At 36.3% G+C, this 20,916-nt stretch overlaps 1 protein-coding gene across 2 annotated transcripts in view; it reads left to right on the forward strand.

Annotated features, from left to right (window-relative positions):
- nfatc3a (nuclear factor of activated T cells 3a) overlaps positions 1-20,916 on the forward strand; it is a 54,935-nt gene that overhangs the window by 16,368 nt on the left and 17,651 nt on the right. The window contains exons 4-8 of one of the 2 annotated variants that reach the window (XM_007889496.2): positions 5,938-6,137; positions 6,932-7,104; positions 7,556-7,696; positions 13,847-13,902; positions 15,143-15,269. In XM_007889496.2, the coding sequence (XP_007887687.1) occupies positions 5,938-6,137; positions 6,932-7,104; positions 7,556-7,696; positions 13,847-13,902; positions 15,143-15,269 (697 nt within the window). The remainder of the gene's footprint in view (positions 1-5,937; positions 6,138-6,931; positions 7,105-7,555; positions 7,697-13,846; positions 13,903-15,142; positions 15,270-20,916) is intronic. The other variant, XM_007889497.2, reaches the window with a different exon arrangement.

The raw sequence follows: 20,916 nt of genomic DNA on the forward strand, positions 1-20,916 counted from the left end.
CCATCCTTGCCAGACTTTATTGTCGTCCACAGGATCAATTTCATATTGCTCACTCGTCCTCAAATTCCTTCATGTCCTCAAATCTTCCTACCACTGTTAATCTTCTGGCCTCAGTTCTTCTGCTTGTCACTCCACTGCCCCACTCTCTGGAACTTCCTGTCTTTATCCTTGTTCAGTTTTGCTTTAAGTTTCATTTCTGTGATCTAAATCTTCAATAAATTTTTGATTATTTTAAAAAAAGTCAATAACAAATTATTGGGCATTCTGAAAGTTTAGCAAAACAAAGTTTTCAACAAATGTATGAATAGTTTTTCAATTTTCCCATTGATATGAAATGGCCTTAACCCATTTTGACTGCTGTGAGAAGGTTATAAAAAATCAATGAAGACTTTTCATGAGAGAGGAGAAGTTGTACAAGCAATGTGTTCTTTGTGAAGGAAAATGTCAGTGGTCGTATCCGGTATATTGCGGTATGCTTTAGGTATAATGGTTAAAGTTATGAAAGTACCAATTTCCACCTTGACCTTACGTGAAATTAAATCAATGGGTTTTTCAGGCAAGACTTACAAGAGAAACAAATCTGAATGTTCTTTCATTAATTCCTCACTATAGCAGGCATTCATTCTGCTATTCAAACTTTGTTTAGAGAACTCCATAATCAAGGTAGCTTTCTTTTCTTTACAAGCGCTTGTGTTGTACGAGTCCTAGAACTTCAAATGTATTTTCATTTCAGCTGCTGAAAGAAGACGGTGATTATGGAAGCCTTTCTCTGTTAATGTACCAATAGAAAATGAAGTTTCTAAAACAAGGTTATTAATAACCAAGTGCATGCTAAAGTGATCAGTCAGCAAAAAATGTACACATCTGTTTCTAATGTAGTCTTGCCTGCAAGAAACCCATTTTCTGGAGCTTGTTTATGGAGGCCACCTTGCATGGTTTTGTTTCCCCCTTGGGAATCCGTGAAGTAGATTGTGTGCACTTAAATAGCATGAGGTGGTTCAATGTATGGATTCAGAAAATAAATATGCGTTTGTGTATTGTTCCACCATGTGCTATTTGGCTACCTAATTTGTACAACTGGAAATGCGCTGTGACATGGGATGGGAATGGGTTTGAAAGTAGGTTAGTGCTTGGTCATTTGGTACACAGGTAATTGTAAAACCTATTGCTAGGAGACTGTAAGCCAATAATGAGTTGTCCAGTCCCTGTTGTGTGCATATGTAATCTGCTTATTGTGTGCTTTGTTTTGCCAGGGGGAAAAATGTTCCTTGAGCTGTTGTCTTTGATAATTAAATGGCTTGGCATGTGTACATACATAAGATAATGCAGATTTCTTTCTGGTAATATTAAAGGAAAGAAAAAGTATTCACAGAAGGAAATGCACTGAATTCTATTGGCAGCCAAATTTTAGTTTTTTTAAAACGTAAACCTATGAAACCTTTGTTTTCGTGTGACCTATGGAGTGTAAAATAGCCTGCTTAAAGTTATATTTTCTGTGCTTCTCTTTGTTTTTTGCGCTCTTCTCTAAACATTTTAATCTCTTTAAAGATGGTGTTTAAACCTGAATATACTGTTCCAAATGTAGCCTCACCATTCATTTGTGCGAGGTCACAGTAGCATTTTTCAACTTAACTAAATGACCTTGCGGTGCAATGACATTTGAATGTATTTGTCGATGGGAGCTTCACATTCACTAGAACCCTTTCAATGAATGACTAAAAATCACCTTTTCTTTTCGCTGTTTTTCTTTTCTCCACCTCTGGGAATTGACTCCCATTGATTTTGGACATATTTACTATTTTCTGTTAATATCCAGATCAATATTCATATTTTTGTACATTAAATTCCATCTACTATCCTTTGGACCATTAGCTGACATCTTCTTGGATGTTTTTAATCATACTATTCAATGGTTTACTTTGCATAATCAACACATTTGTAATGTTGCACAAAGCACTCTTCCGAGTTACTGTATTTAGTAGGGTATTCAGACCGTATCTGTTTGAATTCTGAGGGTCATTGCCCCAATGCATTTTTTATAATTCATCATCACTATCTCACTATTACTAAGACAATTTTCAATTTGAGGTCAGGGTTAAATCTCTCAATAGTATTGTTTTTTGGGGGGTGAGGATTCAGAAAGAAGAAATTATTGTTTTAAAAATGCTGTATAGGTTCTGTGGAATGAAAATAGCTTTTGCATGCACGTTTCTGCGCATACAATGTACAAAAGCCAGGACAAGTGTGAATCATACATTATTGAATCTTTTAAACATCTGCACTGAGCATAGTTGGAAAACAGTTATACAGTATATGTATTTGAATGGTTAAATATTTGTCTGGTTTGAGGTATATTCCTAACCTCTAATAGAATAATATTATATATAATCTCGCATTGTGCACCGGGGAATATCAGGCTCTTGAAATCTGCTGTTTTGTTTCTTCATATCAGTCGGAACTAAGCATACATTGTCATAAATTTCAAATATATGTTTTGATATAATGGAACAAACTATAATCTGAATCTTATTCAAGTTGTGTGTAAGATATTTAACTCTTGTATTGCTGAAAGATTAGGACTGCATTAGGTTAGCAAGGTAAACATTGCCGGTTGTTTAAGAGGTTACTAGATCCTGTTTTATAAGTAACATTTTATTCTCAAGCTAATTCACTTGTTTTAAAGTGACTTTTGTTGCTTTGAGGTTTTTCTTTGAGCTATAGAATAAAATTTCCCGAAGCCATTACAATTCCTAAAACTACACTGCAGGGTTGCTTAGGATTGCTGTTTATGCTGCAGTGACCTTCAGTGTTAGCCCCTTCACTACAATTTTACTTACGCACACACTGACCTTTGCCATGGAAACATAAGAGAAATATACAGAAACAACTTGGCAGAGGTTTGATCTAAAAGTAGTGGGTGTTGGTTCAGTAGTGTAGTATTACTTGGGTTCGGGCACGGGGAAAAAGGTCTCGCTGTTGATATTTCATGATCCATAGGATACCTCTAGATTAACATAATGATGTATATAATCTTTGTAACTAAAGTTTTGAATTTCTTAAGAACAGAACTTAATTTTACAATGGTCATGACTCATGAGCTTGTTACTTTAGCTATTAATGGAGAGTGTTGATAGAACAGATGGAGACTAAAATAAAATGTCCTTAAATTAGATGATCAACATATGTAATATTATACAGCAGTTTTATTTTAGTTTCTGTTTACTATCCCTGCAGAAAGGGCATGTGGTGATTTTACTGACCTGGAAGGTATAAATGTCAGTACTTTAATATAACTTTGAATTCATAAGCTTAAGTTGTGGTGTGGAGCAGCTGGTCAATTGAAGTTTTGTTAGATTAAATAACCATGAACCCAGCAGACGTCACATTCTTTCATGTAATGTGGTGTGTTTGATCACTAATATAAATGAAAATGTAGTATATTTGAAAGACTAACCATATGATGAACTAGCATTGGTGTTTATTTCATAACTTTTATCAGAGTACATCTTTTTTTCTCTGCCCATGGCTAAAGAAAGCCCTTGCACTGAGCCAATGTTACAAATATAACAGAGTTGTGTGTGTGCATTGTGTATGTATTAACATACTCTGAGATGTGAGTTTTAAAACACTAAATGATTGCTTGTTTAGCTTGAGAGCAATCTTACTGAAATTCAGTTTAGTGCATGATTAGTTCTACCCAGTCGATCAAGCAAAATGATTAGTTCTTATCATTGAAACTAAATCAATAGAGTATTTTGCTTCTTGAGGTCAGCTTTTATAGTATTGTTATATTCAACAATCATATTTGGTATTCACAAATAACATGTTATTGTTTAGTTTCCATTTTGCTCTTTTGTGTACAATCCAAATATATTTCAATTATACTCTCACAAAATAATCCAAACTCTGCTGCTGTATTTGGAGCAAACCTTTGGGAATACTGTTGCATCATAAGGTTGTAGATGAAGTTATTGTGGGCTGGGAATGCATGGCAGAAAGGAGTTGATGGTGGTGACATGCTGAAGGTTTGGGATTTTATGGATCCTAATTATAACGTTATGATGGGGCTCCACTGTATAACCTATAAAGGTTATAGTGAGTTGAAAATGTTCATAAAATAACTGCCTCGTTTGCTTCTGTCCCTGAGTTCTTTGGCTTTGAAGAAATGAATGTTTCACCCAAAACACAGGGACAGTCCTGACAGACGAAAAATCAACATAAAAGAAATGTGAACACATAACAGTAAAACAAACTTGAAATAATGCTTGAATGTGATATTACCTTATCACACTGTCAAAATCTCTCTAACATTGAGATTTTCTTTCAATCTAATCACGGTATACGCAGGCGAATGTTCAATGTTTACTGCCAAGAACTATTTAACTTCAACAAAAGACCAGTAATATCTTACGAAAATTGCTAGGATTACTCGGTGTAGAAAGTACACTAGTACTTTGAGAACTTTCTGCTGGTCAGTAAGGTTACTGATCTTGCATTCATTCATAACAGGATAAGTACATGCTAGCAAGGTCAGTAACTTTATTGGAATTACACATTTCTCTCTGTGTCCCCCTCCACACACCACACACGCACACACACAATTTTTACTTTTCCCTAAGGTATTTATTGCAACACATTGCCTACTTTTCTCAGTATATGATCTCAGCATATGAAACATACCAAAATCTTGCACAATGTGTGGTATTCTCTTGTACTTTCAGTATTGTCCTTTATACAAATCATGTAAATTGTAGTTATTTTAAGATGCATTAATTAATCCAGATATGAAAATTACATTAAGGAACATGCTAAATTGATAGAATCTGTAAAGCATGGAAATCGTAGATCTTCGGTGGACATGAGTTATACCCACGTATGAGTGTGTAATAGGAAACCAAAATTCTAACTTTACAACATTTAAAGGAACTTCGGTGCTTTGAATAGATGTGTCCCTTATATTGAAAGAAATGGTGATTCGTGGAGTAATCGGGAAGGAACAGGGTGAATTCCATTTCTATGAGAAGAGTGTAGGGCAAATTGTATGAGATTCCAGAATGTTGTAAGATTCAGGGGAAATCTGCCTACGTTACATTTATCTATTTTGTGTAAGGGTTTCAAGCTTAGTACAGTCCTCAAAAACAAGCCGAAAGCTTTGGGCTTGCACAACCAAATATTTTTTTATCTGGGATATGCACTCCATCTCCAAGATCCGTGTCATAGTTAATTTCTGATAAAATTGTAATGCTTCTGTTTGTAAATGGTATGAACTTTGGGGGACTTACCTGGATATCTCTTGTGCTGCGCACCCCACCTTGAATACCTTGAGTACTGAGAATGGGCGAAGGGCACTTTGATCATTCTTGTTGATAACAAAAGTACCATCACCTTCTGGAACTCTCTCCCTAAATCCTTCTGCCTTATCCCTTTCATTCTGTCTTTAAAAGGCTTCTGACAACCTATATCCAACTTTGGCTTACAGTTGCTTCCCTGTTTTCCCCTTCAGAGAACATATTATTAGGCACTATGTACATACTGTTCCTGGGCCCAAGTACTACATTATTGTCTAGTAGCTTTATATTTGTCCCAGTCTGTGCGTCTTCATATTTGCATAAAAAAATACTCTTCCTGGGCCCAAGTACTACATTATTGTCTGGTAGCTTTATATTTGTCCCAGTCTGTGCGTCTTCATATTTGCATTAAGGCAAGAAGAAAATGAAGGGCAAATTATTGAATGAAAAGGAGACAAATATAAATAAAGGGGAATGTATGGAAGCTATGTAGCGAAGGGAAATATCACAAATGAACATAGAGTTGGTTGGGTAAAGGATTTCAACGATGACCTTTCATTTTGTTGTAGGTTTCATCGAAGAAAATTAACTTTTCTGTGCTTTTTTTTTAAAACCACTTTTGCTGACTGTAAATGTGTCTTTTTCACAGCTTCAAGGTTACAATGAAAAGTCAATCAATCTGCAGATGTTCATTGGAACTGCTGATGATCGCTATTTGAGACCACATGCATTCTACCAGGTGCACAGAATCACTGGGAAGACTGTTGCTACAGCTAGCCAGGAGATTATCATTTCCAGTACAAAGGTTCTTGAAATTCCTCTTCTCCCTGAAAACAATATGACTGCCAGGTATTTGTCCAAATCCTTTGTCCTATGTATTTTGTCTATTTACTTATCAACTTTTTAAAGACTTGACAAAAATTGAACTGTAGGCAGTTCCTAAGATTTAAGTATTAAGATATTTCTGCCCTGCAATTGCGCCACTGCCACCAATATCCAACTTTAAACGGACAGCACTGCTAGCTAAGTAGTAAATTTATGCATACGGTTATATCACGCTTCCACCCTCAGCTGCCTTTATTACACTTGAAATCCAGTTTGGAATATGCATGTACAGGACATCAGATCTACAAAAAAAATCTTCATCAGATCCATTCTGGCATTTTCTGCAAATTAAGGATGTTACAGTGTGGCATACAGATGCTTGGTCTATTACAATTAAGTTTCAGTTCTAGCAAATGCCATATAAAAAGGGATTATGATTAACAAGGTGCCCGTTAATTATTCTGCCCCATAATGCAAAACCAATTTCCATTATAGGCTTTCTGGTTCCTCCAACAAATAAAAATTATAATATTAATTTATGAGTATAATATCATAAATGAAAATATTATAATCTTAATTTATCTTCTCCATTACTCTGATTTAAAAAGATATCAGCAGTACATTGATTTAGACTATTTATAAAAGTAAGAATGACATGACTTGTGCCTTGCTCTTTTTGTTTTTAATGTGTAGCAGTAAGTATTTTTCAGGACTCAATTCTAAAGTTTTGGATCACTTCAGAGCAATACTTATTACACCCTTGTCTTACTAAATGACCTCTACTGTTACTAAATGACCTGTAACTTCTTTCTCTTTAGTATTGACTGTGCTGGAATTTTGAAACTACGCAATTCTGATATAGAGCTTCGCAAGGGTGAAACCGATATTGGCAGAAAAAATACAAGGGTTCGGCTTGTTTTCCGTGTGCACATCCCACAGCCTAATGGAAAAGTTGTGTCACTCCAAGCAGCTTCCATTCCTGTTGAATGCTGTTAGTATGAATTTACATTTATGGAGATTATTTAAACGGTTTTGCTCTTCCTCTTGGTAATCTTGAGCAATAACAGATTAATATAAGAATTTGTATTTGAACACCAATTTTATCTTAATATTTCTCTACCCTAAATGCTTTACTAGAATTTCAACAAACTTTTATCAAGTCATATTTTGAAGCTTTTTTATATTTACTGTGGTATAATTTCTCTCCATGATTACTTACTCATAGTTGCTAACGATATCATTTTTTTTGTCAAAACACACAATTACTTTCTCTCATTAGACACTTGATTTTGTCTGCTTTTTGAAAGATTCCCATATCAATTCTTTGTCTACCAATACTTTGGGTGGAGTTGGAGAAAATTTGCGAGGATTGAAATGTCAAGTTTGATGCATTTAATCAATTAGAATTTGTATTTGTTTTTCCTTTTTGTCTGACAATGTAGCCCAGCGTTCTGCCCAGGAACTTCCTCAGATTGAGAAATACAGCATCAGCTCATGCTCAGTCATTGGTGGAGAAGAAGTGATTGTTAGTGGTTCAAATTTTCTTCCTGAGTCTAAGATTGTCTTCCTAGAAAAGGGCCCAGGTGAGTGAATTACTATGAGGTCCATTGAAACATGAAGAATATATAACCTTACAAATTTAACCTTCTCTCCCAAGCATCATTTTGCCAATGTTGGCATGTTTTTGTCAGGATAAAGTTGGCCTGCCATTGAGGCAAACGGTACTTCTGTGCTATAAACAGGCTCAAAGTCATATGGTACTATTTCCAGTTTCACTAATTGTAAAGCAGAATCTAATTCCAAGGGTAAACTAGGAAATTTAAATGAACATTTATCAGGCATACAAGAACTTGTTTTCCATCAACAGAGGCCAATAAAACAACCTAATTCACTTGTACAAAACACTGCAGATGCTGGAAATCTGGAAACAAAGAAACTAAAAATTAAAAGGTGTCGCTATGGGAACTCACATGGGTCCCAGCTATGCCTGCCAGTTTGTTGGCCACCTGGAACACTCCCTGACCTGTTCCTCAGGTACATCGACGACTGTGTTGGGGCTGCTTCCTGCTCTCGCAATGAGCTGGAAAAATTCACCAATTCACTCATTTATCTGCTAGAGACCTTACAGCCTCTGGCCTCAATATTGATTTCAACAATTTCAGACCATAACAGCTCACATTCCCCCTCCCCTTCTGTGACCATTACCACATCATCTTGGACCCAGACACATCTTTTCTCTCTCTGGTCTACCTATTTTGTTGCAATCTCGTCCCCCTTTGTTCTGCCGTGTTAACACCTCTATTCCACTGCTTTGTTGCAACCTGCCCTTTGTTTTGCATCATTAACACCTCTTTAACCCATATCCCCTATCCTCTACTCCATTTTCTCCTTTGTCTTCCTTGCCCTACCTCCCCCATCTCTGTTAGCCCTTAAAAGCATCTCCCTCCCAGCATGCCCCAGTTCTGACGAAGGGTCTCGGACCCGAAACGTTGACTAACTTTCCTTTCTGCATAGATGCTGTCTGACCTGCTGAGTGTTCCCAGCGACTTCTGTTTTTGTTTTCTAATTCACTTGTAGTTGTCCCAACAACCATGCACGCCTTGCAGTCAGAGAGCCCTGGAATGCAGTCAGGAACAGGAACCTTGGCTGACTTTCCCCTCTTTCCCCCGCCCCTCACTCAACACTCCAAGCTCAATTGTAAAGTTGCAACTAAGATTAGCTAAAAGGATAGACTGGGATTCAAGCCTGCACTTTTCTGATCTTTATTGCCTGGTTCTCACATAGCCTGTACCCACTAACCCATTGGGAGAACAACATTGTCCTTGTTGTAATCAGCCTTATTTGAAACTTCAAGGGCAACGTGGAAATCTTGTTGTATTCCCAGGCTAATAGAGGTAGTATTGCTGTACAAGGATGTGAAGGTAAGTTCAAGAAGTGATTCCTAATTTCACTTAGTTGTCTAAGAGAAACTGAAATTCCATCTAGACATTTAGAATCGACTAGCAGTGCCACTCATGGTCTTTACCAAATACCTGACTAACATTTCCCCCTCTACTGAAAGGATTGGAAAATGTATAGCTAAATACGCAACTAGATTTTACTATATCGTCAGTTAGTTTGAGAGCACTCGTTTAAAAGGAACTAAAGAAACTGACTTCCAATGGAAGAACCTTTGTTTAGCAGGGCCTCTTAGTGAACCTGGAAAAATCCCAATAGCAATAGCTTGGGACACTGCCTTTGTAGGTGTCAGATTCCAGACTGTCCCAAGTCCAGTGTCTGCCAGTGAAATATATCACAGAGATTCAATAACGGTTGACATTTCTCAGGATAAGAATTAACAGCCAGTGTCTACCTTAATCTTGAATTAATGGAAAAAGCCATTTATTGCCCCACGTGACTGACTATGAGACTTTGTAGTTACGAATTCCATATATTGTTGCACTTTTCGGATAGCTATAGATAGATTTTGCAGTTGCAAAAGCATTTTGATAATGAGAAGCAAATGGGCAGTACATTGGTGTTTCACAACAAGAATGCTACAATGCAGGGCTTAGTAAATGGTGGGTTTTGAAATGATTTTGCAGTTTCTGGCTGCATGGTGTATTTTGTTAGAAGGGTAGTTTACTAGATATTTGATTTTGTTTAAAAAAAAGTTTAAAAAATCATGAGCTGCTGGTTATCTAAGTGTGCATTGCTACTTTGAAAGCTTGGTTCCCGATAGGAAATGTCACTGTCAGTTTAGGTTTTAACAAATCTTACTTTAAAGTATCGTAATTATACGGTGCATTCCACTGAGATATGTGTGAAGGGTACTATATTAATATATGTTTTGTATTTTCTGTTCTCTTAAGTTGCTGTTTTTATTGAATATTTTGTTTTAATTGGTTAGTAATAATAATAATCCTTGGATTTGATATAGTGCTTTTCACGTCTTCTAGACGTCTCAAAACGCTTCACAGAATATACATTAAAGTGAATTGACTATATTTTGTGGGTGAAACGCGGCAGCTAATTGCACACAGCAGTATCCCACAAACAGTTGAATGACCAAATGTTTTTTTTCTTGAGGGATTATTATTGAGGGAGTACAGGTGATATTCGAGGAAGGTGGCAGAGAGCAGTTTCTGAGTCAGATGTTCAGTAACTTAACGTGCATTACTTTTAAGTAGATAAGTAATTAACTTGTGGTTCAGTGATCTTGCCTTGTTTGCGAGTTTATCTCTGCTGGGCTCAGCAAATTCTCATGTGGCAATTTCTCTAATGTAATTATGACTCATTCTTTAAGCAATTATTCCCAAAAAAATTGAGAAATGTAATTTTTAAGAGAATTTTTTTCCAATGGTTAAGTGAACAATTGCAATTGGTGCATCTTTGAATCATACCGATTGCGTTGACCCAGGAATTTTGGTCTTTGATTAGTTAGCGAATATGACAGTTAGCCTCAGCATGTGTAAGGTAAGAATACCTGATTGTTATTCATTGACTGCAGCTAATGGCGCATATGAATGGAAATTGGGTGTTAGCACAGGAATAAACTTGATTAGTAATCGTGATCAAAGGTTAACAGACCACTGACACTGATCACGGGTGACTAATGATCACATAGGTGAGGTACCACAAAACTACTGCTTTTAGGTCTGTACATTCGCAATAAATTACCATCTTCAGGAAAGAGTGTTTTTTTTAAAAAAAAGTACTAATCCTTCCAGACTGTGGAATTGCAAGTTTAATAAGAATGATGGAGGTTAGATTAAATCTGATGTGATACGAAATTACATTTATTTAGTGCCTTTCATGTCAGAAGGACGTCCCAAGGATCAGGGATTTGGACCTGAGCTGGGGGTCGGGATGGTGGAGGGTAGGAGGGTTGCCAAAGGCTCAGTCGAAGAGGAGGGTTTGGAGATGCATCTTGGAGGATGCAAGTGAGGGTGCGAGGCAAAGGGAATGTGGGATGGAGTTCCATAGGTTGTGAGCAGAAAGGCTGAAGGCCCAACCACTGGTGGTGGAGAGGGCCGTGTGGGGGACGTGGTACAGGCCAGAGCCTGCTGAGTGGAGGGAGCGTACAGATTGAATTGGGGTCAGTAGAGGAAGGGTGGGGGCAAGGCCTTGGATGAGGATTTTGAACTCTATCCTCTGGGGGATGGGGAGCCAATGGAGTGTGCAAGGGTGGGTGTAATGGGGTCATGGAGCCTAGTGCAGGAGAGGACATAAGCTGCAGAGTTCTGGATCATCTGCAGCTTGTGGAGGGAGGAATTGGGAAGGCCAACAAGCAGGAAATTGGCGTAGTCGAGGCTAGATGTGATAAATGCGTGGGTGAGGAAATAGGTAGAAGATTAAACAATGTCTTTTGATAAAAGGAAAGCTTTTAGTGTGTAAGATGCAAATACGAGGAACTGGCCATCCTGTGAAGACTGGAATTTGAGATGAATTTCTCAAAGGAGCTCTGATGGTGAGACTCAACCTTTAAGCTGGGAGTGTAAAAGAGTGCATTGATACCAGTGATTTGTTTACTTAAAAGACTAAATGAACCTTAAGTGAAACTTGGTGTTTATTTCACATCTCTATGTACATTTAACATACCTCAACACATTTTGATTTATTTTAACCTACAGTGGTTGTTTTCTCGATTAAATAAAATTATGAGATCACTTTTGTCAATTTTTTTTAATTTTCAGAAATGGTATTCCTTTGTCAGCAAGTATTAATTGTAGAAATATTTCACTGTACGATTTTCAGAAATGTTAGGGAAATTAACTTGGCCTGCTAGGAATTTTTTGGCGTGTGCGAAAAAGTCTGATTTCACAATAGCTTATCAAGTATTAGCTACAGTCATAGTTGTAAGCACATCTTGAATTTATTCAAAAGGATTTTGTAAATGCATGTTTCTCATAATATTATGTAAACAAAATCATGCAATAACTCCCTGGTTTTGGATCTATTCATCTGTGGGCTCTGTAAGAATATGCTGATGGATTCATTTTCCATTTCTGTGGGCCACACATTGGCTCATAGTAGGAACCGCTACACATTAGCTAGTCAATTATTCAGTCGCCTAACACAAACAGATGTTTAAATATTACCAAGTAAAACTTGGTGGAGTAAAACAAACTAACGAATAAACTATTACAAATATTACTAATATCCCAGTTTCAATTGTGGTTGCAGGTAATGCATGTAGATATCCCTCTTGGCTGCTTACTGTAAAAGTTAATTCTAATAACTCAAGCTTTTGGATTTTTATTAAAACAAAATGTAATGTTGTGGACCAATGTTAGCAGTCAATTATTTTAACACTTAAGTTGGAATATGCCAATGGTTTCATTATCACAAAGTTCTAAATGTATCAGGATTTGGGAAAGTTTTTTTAATTAAAATTTGTGAGTTACCTTAAATTTATAAATGATAACTTACCACCTGTCATTTTTGTCATTTGGCCCAAAGTATTATCATTTTGGCCAGACTAAAACTGTTTCCCTGAAAACGCCTGTTAGGACGTTTTCATGGAAACAGTTTTATGGACGTTTAGCCATCAATTATAGGAGGGTGTTGAATCTGGTGACGGTTGATACTTATCACATTTAAACAAAATTTGCATTACTGTATCATAAAGGTCAAATCAACATAAATGGGATTGCAGTTCCCTCCTTTTCCTAACAGGAAAGTGCAAATTTCTTATCCCATTGCAAATATGCCTGGAATCTTCCTGTTTTTCTACTTTGCTTTATATTTTTTATACTTAACCAATCATAAAATGATTGATGTAAGACCATTTAAAACTGTAGTGTAGTAGAAATATTTTTATTGAAAGAAAAATATAATTCCAACTTGGACTAGTTGAGCTGAATGACCTGTTCCTGTGTCGTATTACTCTTTATAATTCCAGGCACTGGACAAAAAGTGAATAAAATTGTAAGAACAAGAAATGACATTGGCATGTGAAGAACAGGTGATGCAGTTACAAGAAGAAACCTTTCACTGGAGCTGGATGAAATGATTTGAAATTATTTGAGGGAAAAAATACAATCGGGATTGATGTCGATATTAAACCAAAAAAATTGGAAGGATGAGTTCTTGTCAAATTTACCTGAAAAGTGAAAATGATGTGGAACAGTAGTAATACACACAACTTCAGATTAGGTTGCCTAGAGAGGAAAATCTACTGCTGCTGCAATTCTTGACAGTTTTGAAATTTGTGAAGTCGCAAAGAGAATAAGTAGGGTATTTATATAAAAAATACAGCTGCATATTTGAAGAGCAGATGGCAGAGCTGATTGCTTCACGTAATGACAAATGTAGATGTGTTGTCAAAATAGTCAAACTTATTAATAACTTTTGCTTCTTGAATGTTTGAATTTTATTTAATTAATAACTGTGGTACTGAGTGTAAATTGTTCTGACCTAGGACAACTTTAGGTCACTATAAAGTTTTAGTATCCAGGTATGGGGATAGGGGGAAATGACCAACTCACCATTTCTTAAAAGCTCTCCCTGAATATGTAGATGTTGAGTGAAAACAGGGTGATTAGACTATGATGTCTCCTCATTCCCACCATGAATACCCTGACATGTGCTGTTTTGGATTACAATTGAACAAGAGACTGCTGGTATCCATGAAACTGAATTCCAGTTTGAATTGCTTCCAAAAGCAGGTGGAAATGAGGAGAATCTATTGTGCAAATGCACCATCAGCTTTTTGCAGCTAAATGCTCAGATTTTTCTAATATGTTTAACAGATGGACGTCCTCAATGGGAGGTAGAAGGAAAGATAAACAGGGAGAAGTGTCAAGGGGTAAGATTTTAATCATTCTCAAATTTCGATGATAATTGTGTTATGTTTTTCCAGAAATCCATAAAAGTAACAATCTTTTCACCATGTCGGTATAGATAGGCTCTGTTATAAATTGTTTTCCCCATTTCAAAGATACAGCAACCAAATCACTAAATGCTCATAGCTATACACCTTAAAATCATATGGACATGGTAGTTTGCCCCATTTGATTTTGTACTTCCAGAATACCATTTTCACAGTAGCCTCAACAATCTATCTTCCTGATTGAGGTATATAAAATTATGAAGGAATTTGGCATGCTGAATAGTGAGTAACTATTTCCTCCTGTGAGATAACTGAGGATTAGAGGCCATAGTGTTAAACTTGAGGCTAAACTGTTTAGAAGTGATATGACGAGGAAGCAGCGGGTGTTGGGAGGGTAGTGCAGGCAGAGTCAGTTGAAGAATTTAAAAGGCAAATAAATATATGCTTGATAAACAACGCTTTGAGGAATATGGAGGTGGAATTGAGTTGTGGATCTGCCACATTCTTTAAAAGTGGTGGGGCAGACTCGATGAGCTAAATGACCTACTCCTGTTCATATGTTGCTTCCCGACTACTAATTCTAGCTCTTACTATTCTCCGTTTAAAATGTTCATAAAGTTGACTTATTCATTCATTATAATTCATCCCTCTAAACACTGGAGTTTAGACTCATTGCTCTATTTTCGCATGGATTATGCACGCCGTCTTAGCTACTCCAAATAAAATGGAGCCATAGTTCTGATTAATCTGTTTTATATTTACCCCAAGTTTAAATTAATGGGATACTCATCTCACCTTTTATCAGATGTTGCTGATGCAAATTAGGTGCCATACTTTATAATAGCATTCACTTAAATTCTAATAATTAAAGGTGCTATATAACGTGAATTTATATAGCACCTTTCACCTTTAAAATATAAGTGAATGGTTCGCCATTACCATTTGTCCATGTTGGACTTAATTTATCAGGGATTAACCCAGGTGTTCAGCCTCTTTGTAAGATCTTAGATTAATTAAAATGACTTAATTGTAAAAAGATCATTATTTAAGGAACAAATATAAAACATATGAAGTTTTCACTCAATTACATTGTAACCAGTCCTACTTTGAGATTTCTTCTTGATTAATTTACCAAGTTTACTTTTTCCTTCCGCTTTAGTTAAAATTTCAAGCAATTTTTTTGAATTGCTCACTGTTAAAAGTTGTCTTGTTCCAGGTTAATCTTGTGGCTGAGGTCCCTCCATACCACAATAAAAATGTTACATCTGCAGTTCAAGTTCAGTTTTATGTTTGCAATGGCAAGAGAAAGAGGAGTCAGTCGCAGCGTTTCACTTATATGCCAGGTAAATAATTTATTTGGTTAGTTTACAGTTTGGTCTTCAAAAACCATGGTGGCATTGTCATTTCTCCATATGTTATTTTACTGATGTACAAAAGATGCATTATTTTCAATATTGAATTCTGAACTGCCCCTTAAATTATATGAACAGTTGAATGTTACTTATCTTAATGCTGCATAAGGTGAAAAACTTGATATGTTATAGTAAGCAGTAATCTTTCTGCATTCAGTTTCATACTTTTCTCTGAAAGTTTATATCTGAATAATTGCAGATGGTTAGAAAACTAGTTACAGAAAATATCTAGGAAGTGCCAAAGACCATGAAAGTCATAAACTCCGAAATAAGATTTGAAATGTATGAGATTGAGTTCAACAATAAATTAACATTACTACTGTTTCTGATCTTTCATGTATGTGTTAGCACATTGGGTAGTAATTTATTCAACTGTGATACTTGTAGTGTTGCGGCTTCCATCGAGGAAACAATAATTGGACAAATGAGTTTTAGTAAATTATTTACCTAGGCAGCTGATATTCATTATCATGGAAAATGGTTTTAACACCCTTTTACATATATTTTAAACAAGCAGAACATTCAGCAGCTTGAATTAAAATCAAGAATATTGTGTCAAATATGTTTAGTTTGTATATGTGTAGCAACGTTCTGTCCAAATATAATTTAAATCTGGATCAATCATTTAAGGAGAGCAGATGCAGTTTACAACAATAACAAGCATTTATATAGTGCTCTTCATGCTGGGTAACGTCCTGGAGCGCTTACGGACCTCAGCTACTGTACAGAACTTCTCACCCGTAGAGGAATAGTCAAGTCTGAAAAATAGAAGGCTGCCCGTGTTCCACTTCTGGGTTATCAGGTCACCATAGATGTTGTCTCAGGCACTGACCAGTGTCCTAAGGCAGCAAGAAGTGCATTAGTATACTACAGGTCCATAACCTATCGTCTTGATATGTCTTCCTGACGTGAAAGGCGCTATACAAATGTAATTTGTTATTGTATTTATGCTATAAACTGACTACAACTATGGTCAGTCATATTATAACAGGATTGAACTGTACTATAGAATTTGTTCCCTTAAGTCTTTCCACTGGACTTTGGATGTCACAAATGTCTTCTTAAAGCCTAACTTCAGATGCGGGCTTTGTTTAAATTAGATTATCAGAACCCTTTTTGTCATGCGATTGCTCAGACATCTGTTCCATAGTTATTGCTACTCTCTAAGGTCCTGGGTTTGGGATACAAGGAGAGGTATCTACTTTGAGAAGTCTCAATTGAGGCCCAAGCAAAGCCTTATATTTTGGTCATCAGGAAAGATCTTCCTTTTGCTAGATTATCCTGATGCTTCTGGGTAGTGTGTGTGTGTCTTCTACAAGAAGAGGATACAAACAGGTCTGTCCTGGTGAGCAAAATATTATTTTGTAGTGTTAGTCCAACTCAGTAAAAACCCATTTAGTTCTGGATGCATCATGATTGCTTTCTAGGTCGATCTTCTTTGTCAAAGGCTTCTAAATTAGTATCCACTGGTCTAATGCATGATGATTGATTGTCCTTCAGTGAACGGTCTTCGACAGTGGTTGGACAACAATGTTCTTTGAAAGAGGTCCATTACAGATATTACCACCATCATTTGTGTGGTGACAGATGCTTCCCAAGGCAACCCATGTTCATAATGTTTGGACTCAATTAATTAACTAATTATTCCACTGGTATATCAAACATTTAATCTAAAAGTTTGACTTGTTTTGGCTCACATGCTAGGCGTAGTTCAGAAACTGTTGTTGTGTCTGGAAAGACACCACTGTGCAGTTTAAGCATCTTTGGCACTTTTGTGTTTGCCAAGAGGTTGTCTGTAGTAAGTCAGAATTTACCTGCCCATTATTCAGCCAGGTGAGTTGCTGGTTAAAGATATATCTGCATTTTTCCTTGGAATCTTAATTTGATACTTTGCAAGTTGGTGTTTGTACCTCTCAGTAACTGTTGTGTAGCACTGCCCTGGCTTTAATTAATGTTGATGCAGGCACTCAAACAACCCTACCCGACTTTGTGTAATAATCTGTTCGTACTTTTTTGTTTCATAATTAATGGAAAATAGTAATTTCCTCCATTTTGCTCTTAAGTATGAATGGCATTTCCACTGTGTGGATTGGATGCCTGAAGTGCTTTGGCCTTTTATGATTCATACTAAATCCATACCCAAATTTGGCCAGAAATCTGTTATATGACCTGTGGGGGATAGAAAAGATTATGCAGGGAATGGCCAAAATCAATGGTGGAGTGCATTATTCATTGTTAACCATCTTTATTCATTTATGTATTTATTATCCATTGATTTATTATGATTATTGTTGATTTATCTTTATTCATTATTTAGCTATTTATTATTTATTAATTATATATTCATTGAGGTAGGAAATCCTCAGTCAAGTATTCTGTTGCAATCTGTTGGCTGGCTGTCAAGTAAGTCAAGTGGAAAGTATTTGTGAAGCAGCCACATGGAGTAACCCAGTTACCATCACAAAATATTGGATCTGACTAGTTTGGCAGGTCTGTGCTGGCGATGCACATTTTGTCCAAGACAAAAAGGATTATCCTCCACTTCTCTTGAACTACTGTTGAATTGTGTCAGTCTGCAATGATGTATGAAGAATGTAGAACACAGAAAGATTACCTATCTGGTAGAGCCATCTTCATTTTTTTAATCCTAAGCATTCCCCACATACCAGGAGATCCCCTGTAATACAAACCCTTTAATTTAAGCAAGGATTCCCTCATCCCAGCTCTTCTTTGTTTACCTTTTTCAGTCACAAGTGAACTGATTGTAAAGTGGTTGAGTATTGTTAGTATATAATGCACGAAGGTCAGAGATCCAAAGATAACTTGCATCAAAACAAAAGAGAAATCATCTCTTATGATTTTGTTCATCTCTATTTCTTATCTGGCCAGCAGTTGTGTGGGATATTGTGAAATTCAAACAAATAAGATTCTGTTACATAAGGCAGCTTTTTATTTGAGTTGTAGTGAATTTTGCACTGGCAGTAAAACTGCTATTGCTACTCTGGGGCTTCTTTTGCTTCTTATGCATCTGAAGCCTATTGCTCGTGGCAGTCACAGAACTAAAATGGAGAGTGATGTGCCTTGGCTGAATAATAAAGTAATACTATAAATATAACTACTCATAGCAAAAGAAGGATTACTAGGGCTTGCATCGAAGTTATGTTTAAAGCATATTAATATGTTTGGATTTGAAGCTTAATTATGTTGATGGTTCTTTCTCAAATTTGTGTATACTTAAATTACATTTTGTTTTGGGGGGCAGTTGTGAATGACAAGAGATTTGTCTTCTAATTAAACATATTTGTAAGACAAGCTACAAACTCCATGCACATTGTCTTGCAATTCTAGTGTCCTGACCAACAGTCTTCCAGATGAATTGGTCGCTGTCTCGAGGCGATTTCTGGGACCTTACTGGGTTAATGGTTATCAAGTTTACCTGCAGATACTGCCACTACACTCGACAGTAATTGTATACAAAGCACTTTTCCAGTTGGATGAAATAAGTTCCTTCAAAATAGGCAATGTAATCAAACTTTGTTCAAAACTGCTGAAACTGATGAGCTCTAATGCTAATTTTATTTAATTGATTATTCTGTGTTCCTCAAAGAAAATTAACATTCTAATGGAGTGAAACAATAATTCTGTTATGGAAAATAGAAAACAAATGTGCTATACCAGCAAAAACAGAACTTTGATGTGGGATATTAAATTAATTTCTAATACAGCCACTGTGAAGCGCTCTGGGGCGCTACCCCTTGTGAAGAGCACTATATAAATGCAAGTTGTTGTTGTAGTAAGTTTTGAATTACTATAAACGATTTACGAAGCGGTAAATACTTTCCTTGCATTCTAAGGTGCATTGCTGACTATATATTTAATTCAAAAAAAAGTTCAGTTTTATCTTTAATAATAATCCTTGCATTTGATATGGCGCCTTATCACGTCTTTGAGACCCTCAAAGCGCTTCACAGAATATACTGTAAAAGTGAATTGACTATAATTCGGGGGCGAAATGCGAAATAAGTTTTTGTCCTAGAGAGGTTGTATGTGGATAGAAAGCAAATCCAACTTTTAAATGTTGCCTACATTTATCATAATTAAGTACTTATCTGCATCAAGTCGTCATATTTTCTTGATCTTAGTGAGGACATAATAACAGACTTCAGTGGCTCCTGTGTTGAGGGGAAAGCAGTCAGGATACCCATTACTGTCATTTCTGCTAGAAATCAGTACAGTCGGTGACTAGGTTTGCATACATATGAATTATAATAATACTAGTTTTTGATATACCGCCTAAAATGTCAACACTCCAAAAATAATTGCTGCAACTTGATTGGGAGGGTAAGCATTGCCTCACCAAAGCTGCCATTATTCATTTATGAGCTAATGACTGTCAGCAGATTTGTACAAATCGAGTAGGGTAGTCTAAACCTTTCCTCTTCCAACATTCACACATGCTATTCATAAGAAGTGGGAAACGGACACCAATTTTCTGTTTATCCTAGAGTTTGTGTCTTAATTGCTGTAGTTTTGCTTTGGTTGAAAGCTAACTTAGACGAGACAACACAAAACTTACAAAGTTTTTTTTGTTTTGTTTTCTCCTTATAACCCCACTCATGCACACAATAAACTTGCTGAGTCATCTGAGAAGTTATAATTTCAGGATTTGGATGTTTTCGATGGAATGTGATGTCGGTCCCAATTGTTGTATCGTGGTCTTGTTATATTTCCGACCATCTGTTCTCTGAATGTAATAAAACATCACAAATGATCCCAGAAACATTCACATATGTAATGCAAGAAAGGGTCATTTTTATAACAGCTTATGAAATTATGGCTTAAACTGAAGTTTAGTTAGTCATTAAATTAATAGATTTCACTCAAATTCGTGTATTCATAATGCAACCCACTTGGTATGAAGATTTCCTGTTTCCATTATAACAAATGTACAGCAGGCCAATGATTGGACAGGTGTTGGCAGGAAGTGGCTTGTACTGAGACATCAGTTATCTGTAAACCACCTTCTGCTCTGAGTGGCAGAGGTTTAAACTTGAAGCAAATTGTTTGTCACTAACAATGTATGTGTAGGCGTATGACGCTCAAAGCAATTGGGAAATGGTGTGAAAGGTGTAGGCTTGAGGTGTGATGTAAACATTTTGAAATAAGCAACCAAACTGTTTTGCTCGATTGTATGAGAGGTTTTCAATTAGAAAAACCCCGTTGTCATTTTAGAGTATGGATCTTAAAGTAAGCCAAGAAAATAATGTTTTTTTATATTGGATTTATTTTTTCTCTCTGTCTCTGGATCCTGTTATCCATTTAATGACTATTGCATTATAAAACAGCAAGGTTAATACTGCCCTTAACTCACCATTATTTACTTTAACTTATTCTTAAGAGGAAACTTGATGCATACAAGAGGAAGATGGGAATGAGGGGTGTAGGAGATGGGACTAAGGGAGGTGGCAATATATATTGTGTGTGTATGTATGTGTGTGTGTATATATATATATATATATATGCCTAATGGTCTGTCTCTGTATTGCAATGTGGTTATATGCAACTTGTTCTTGAATTT

Source organism: Callorhinchus milii, unplaced genomic scaffold, assembly GCF_018977255.1.
Source record: "Callorhinchus milii isolate IMCB2004 unplaced genomic scaffold, IMCB_Cmil_1.0 Scaffold14, whole genome shotgun sequence".
NCBI lineage: Eukaryota > Metazoa > Chordata > Chondrichthyes > Chimaeriformes > Callorhinchidae > Callorhinchus > Callorhinchus milii.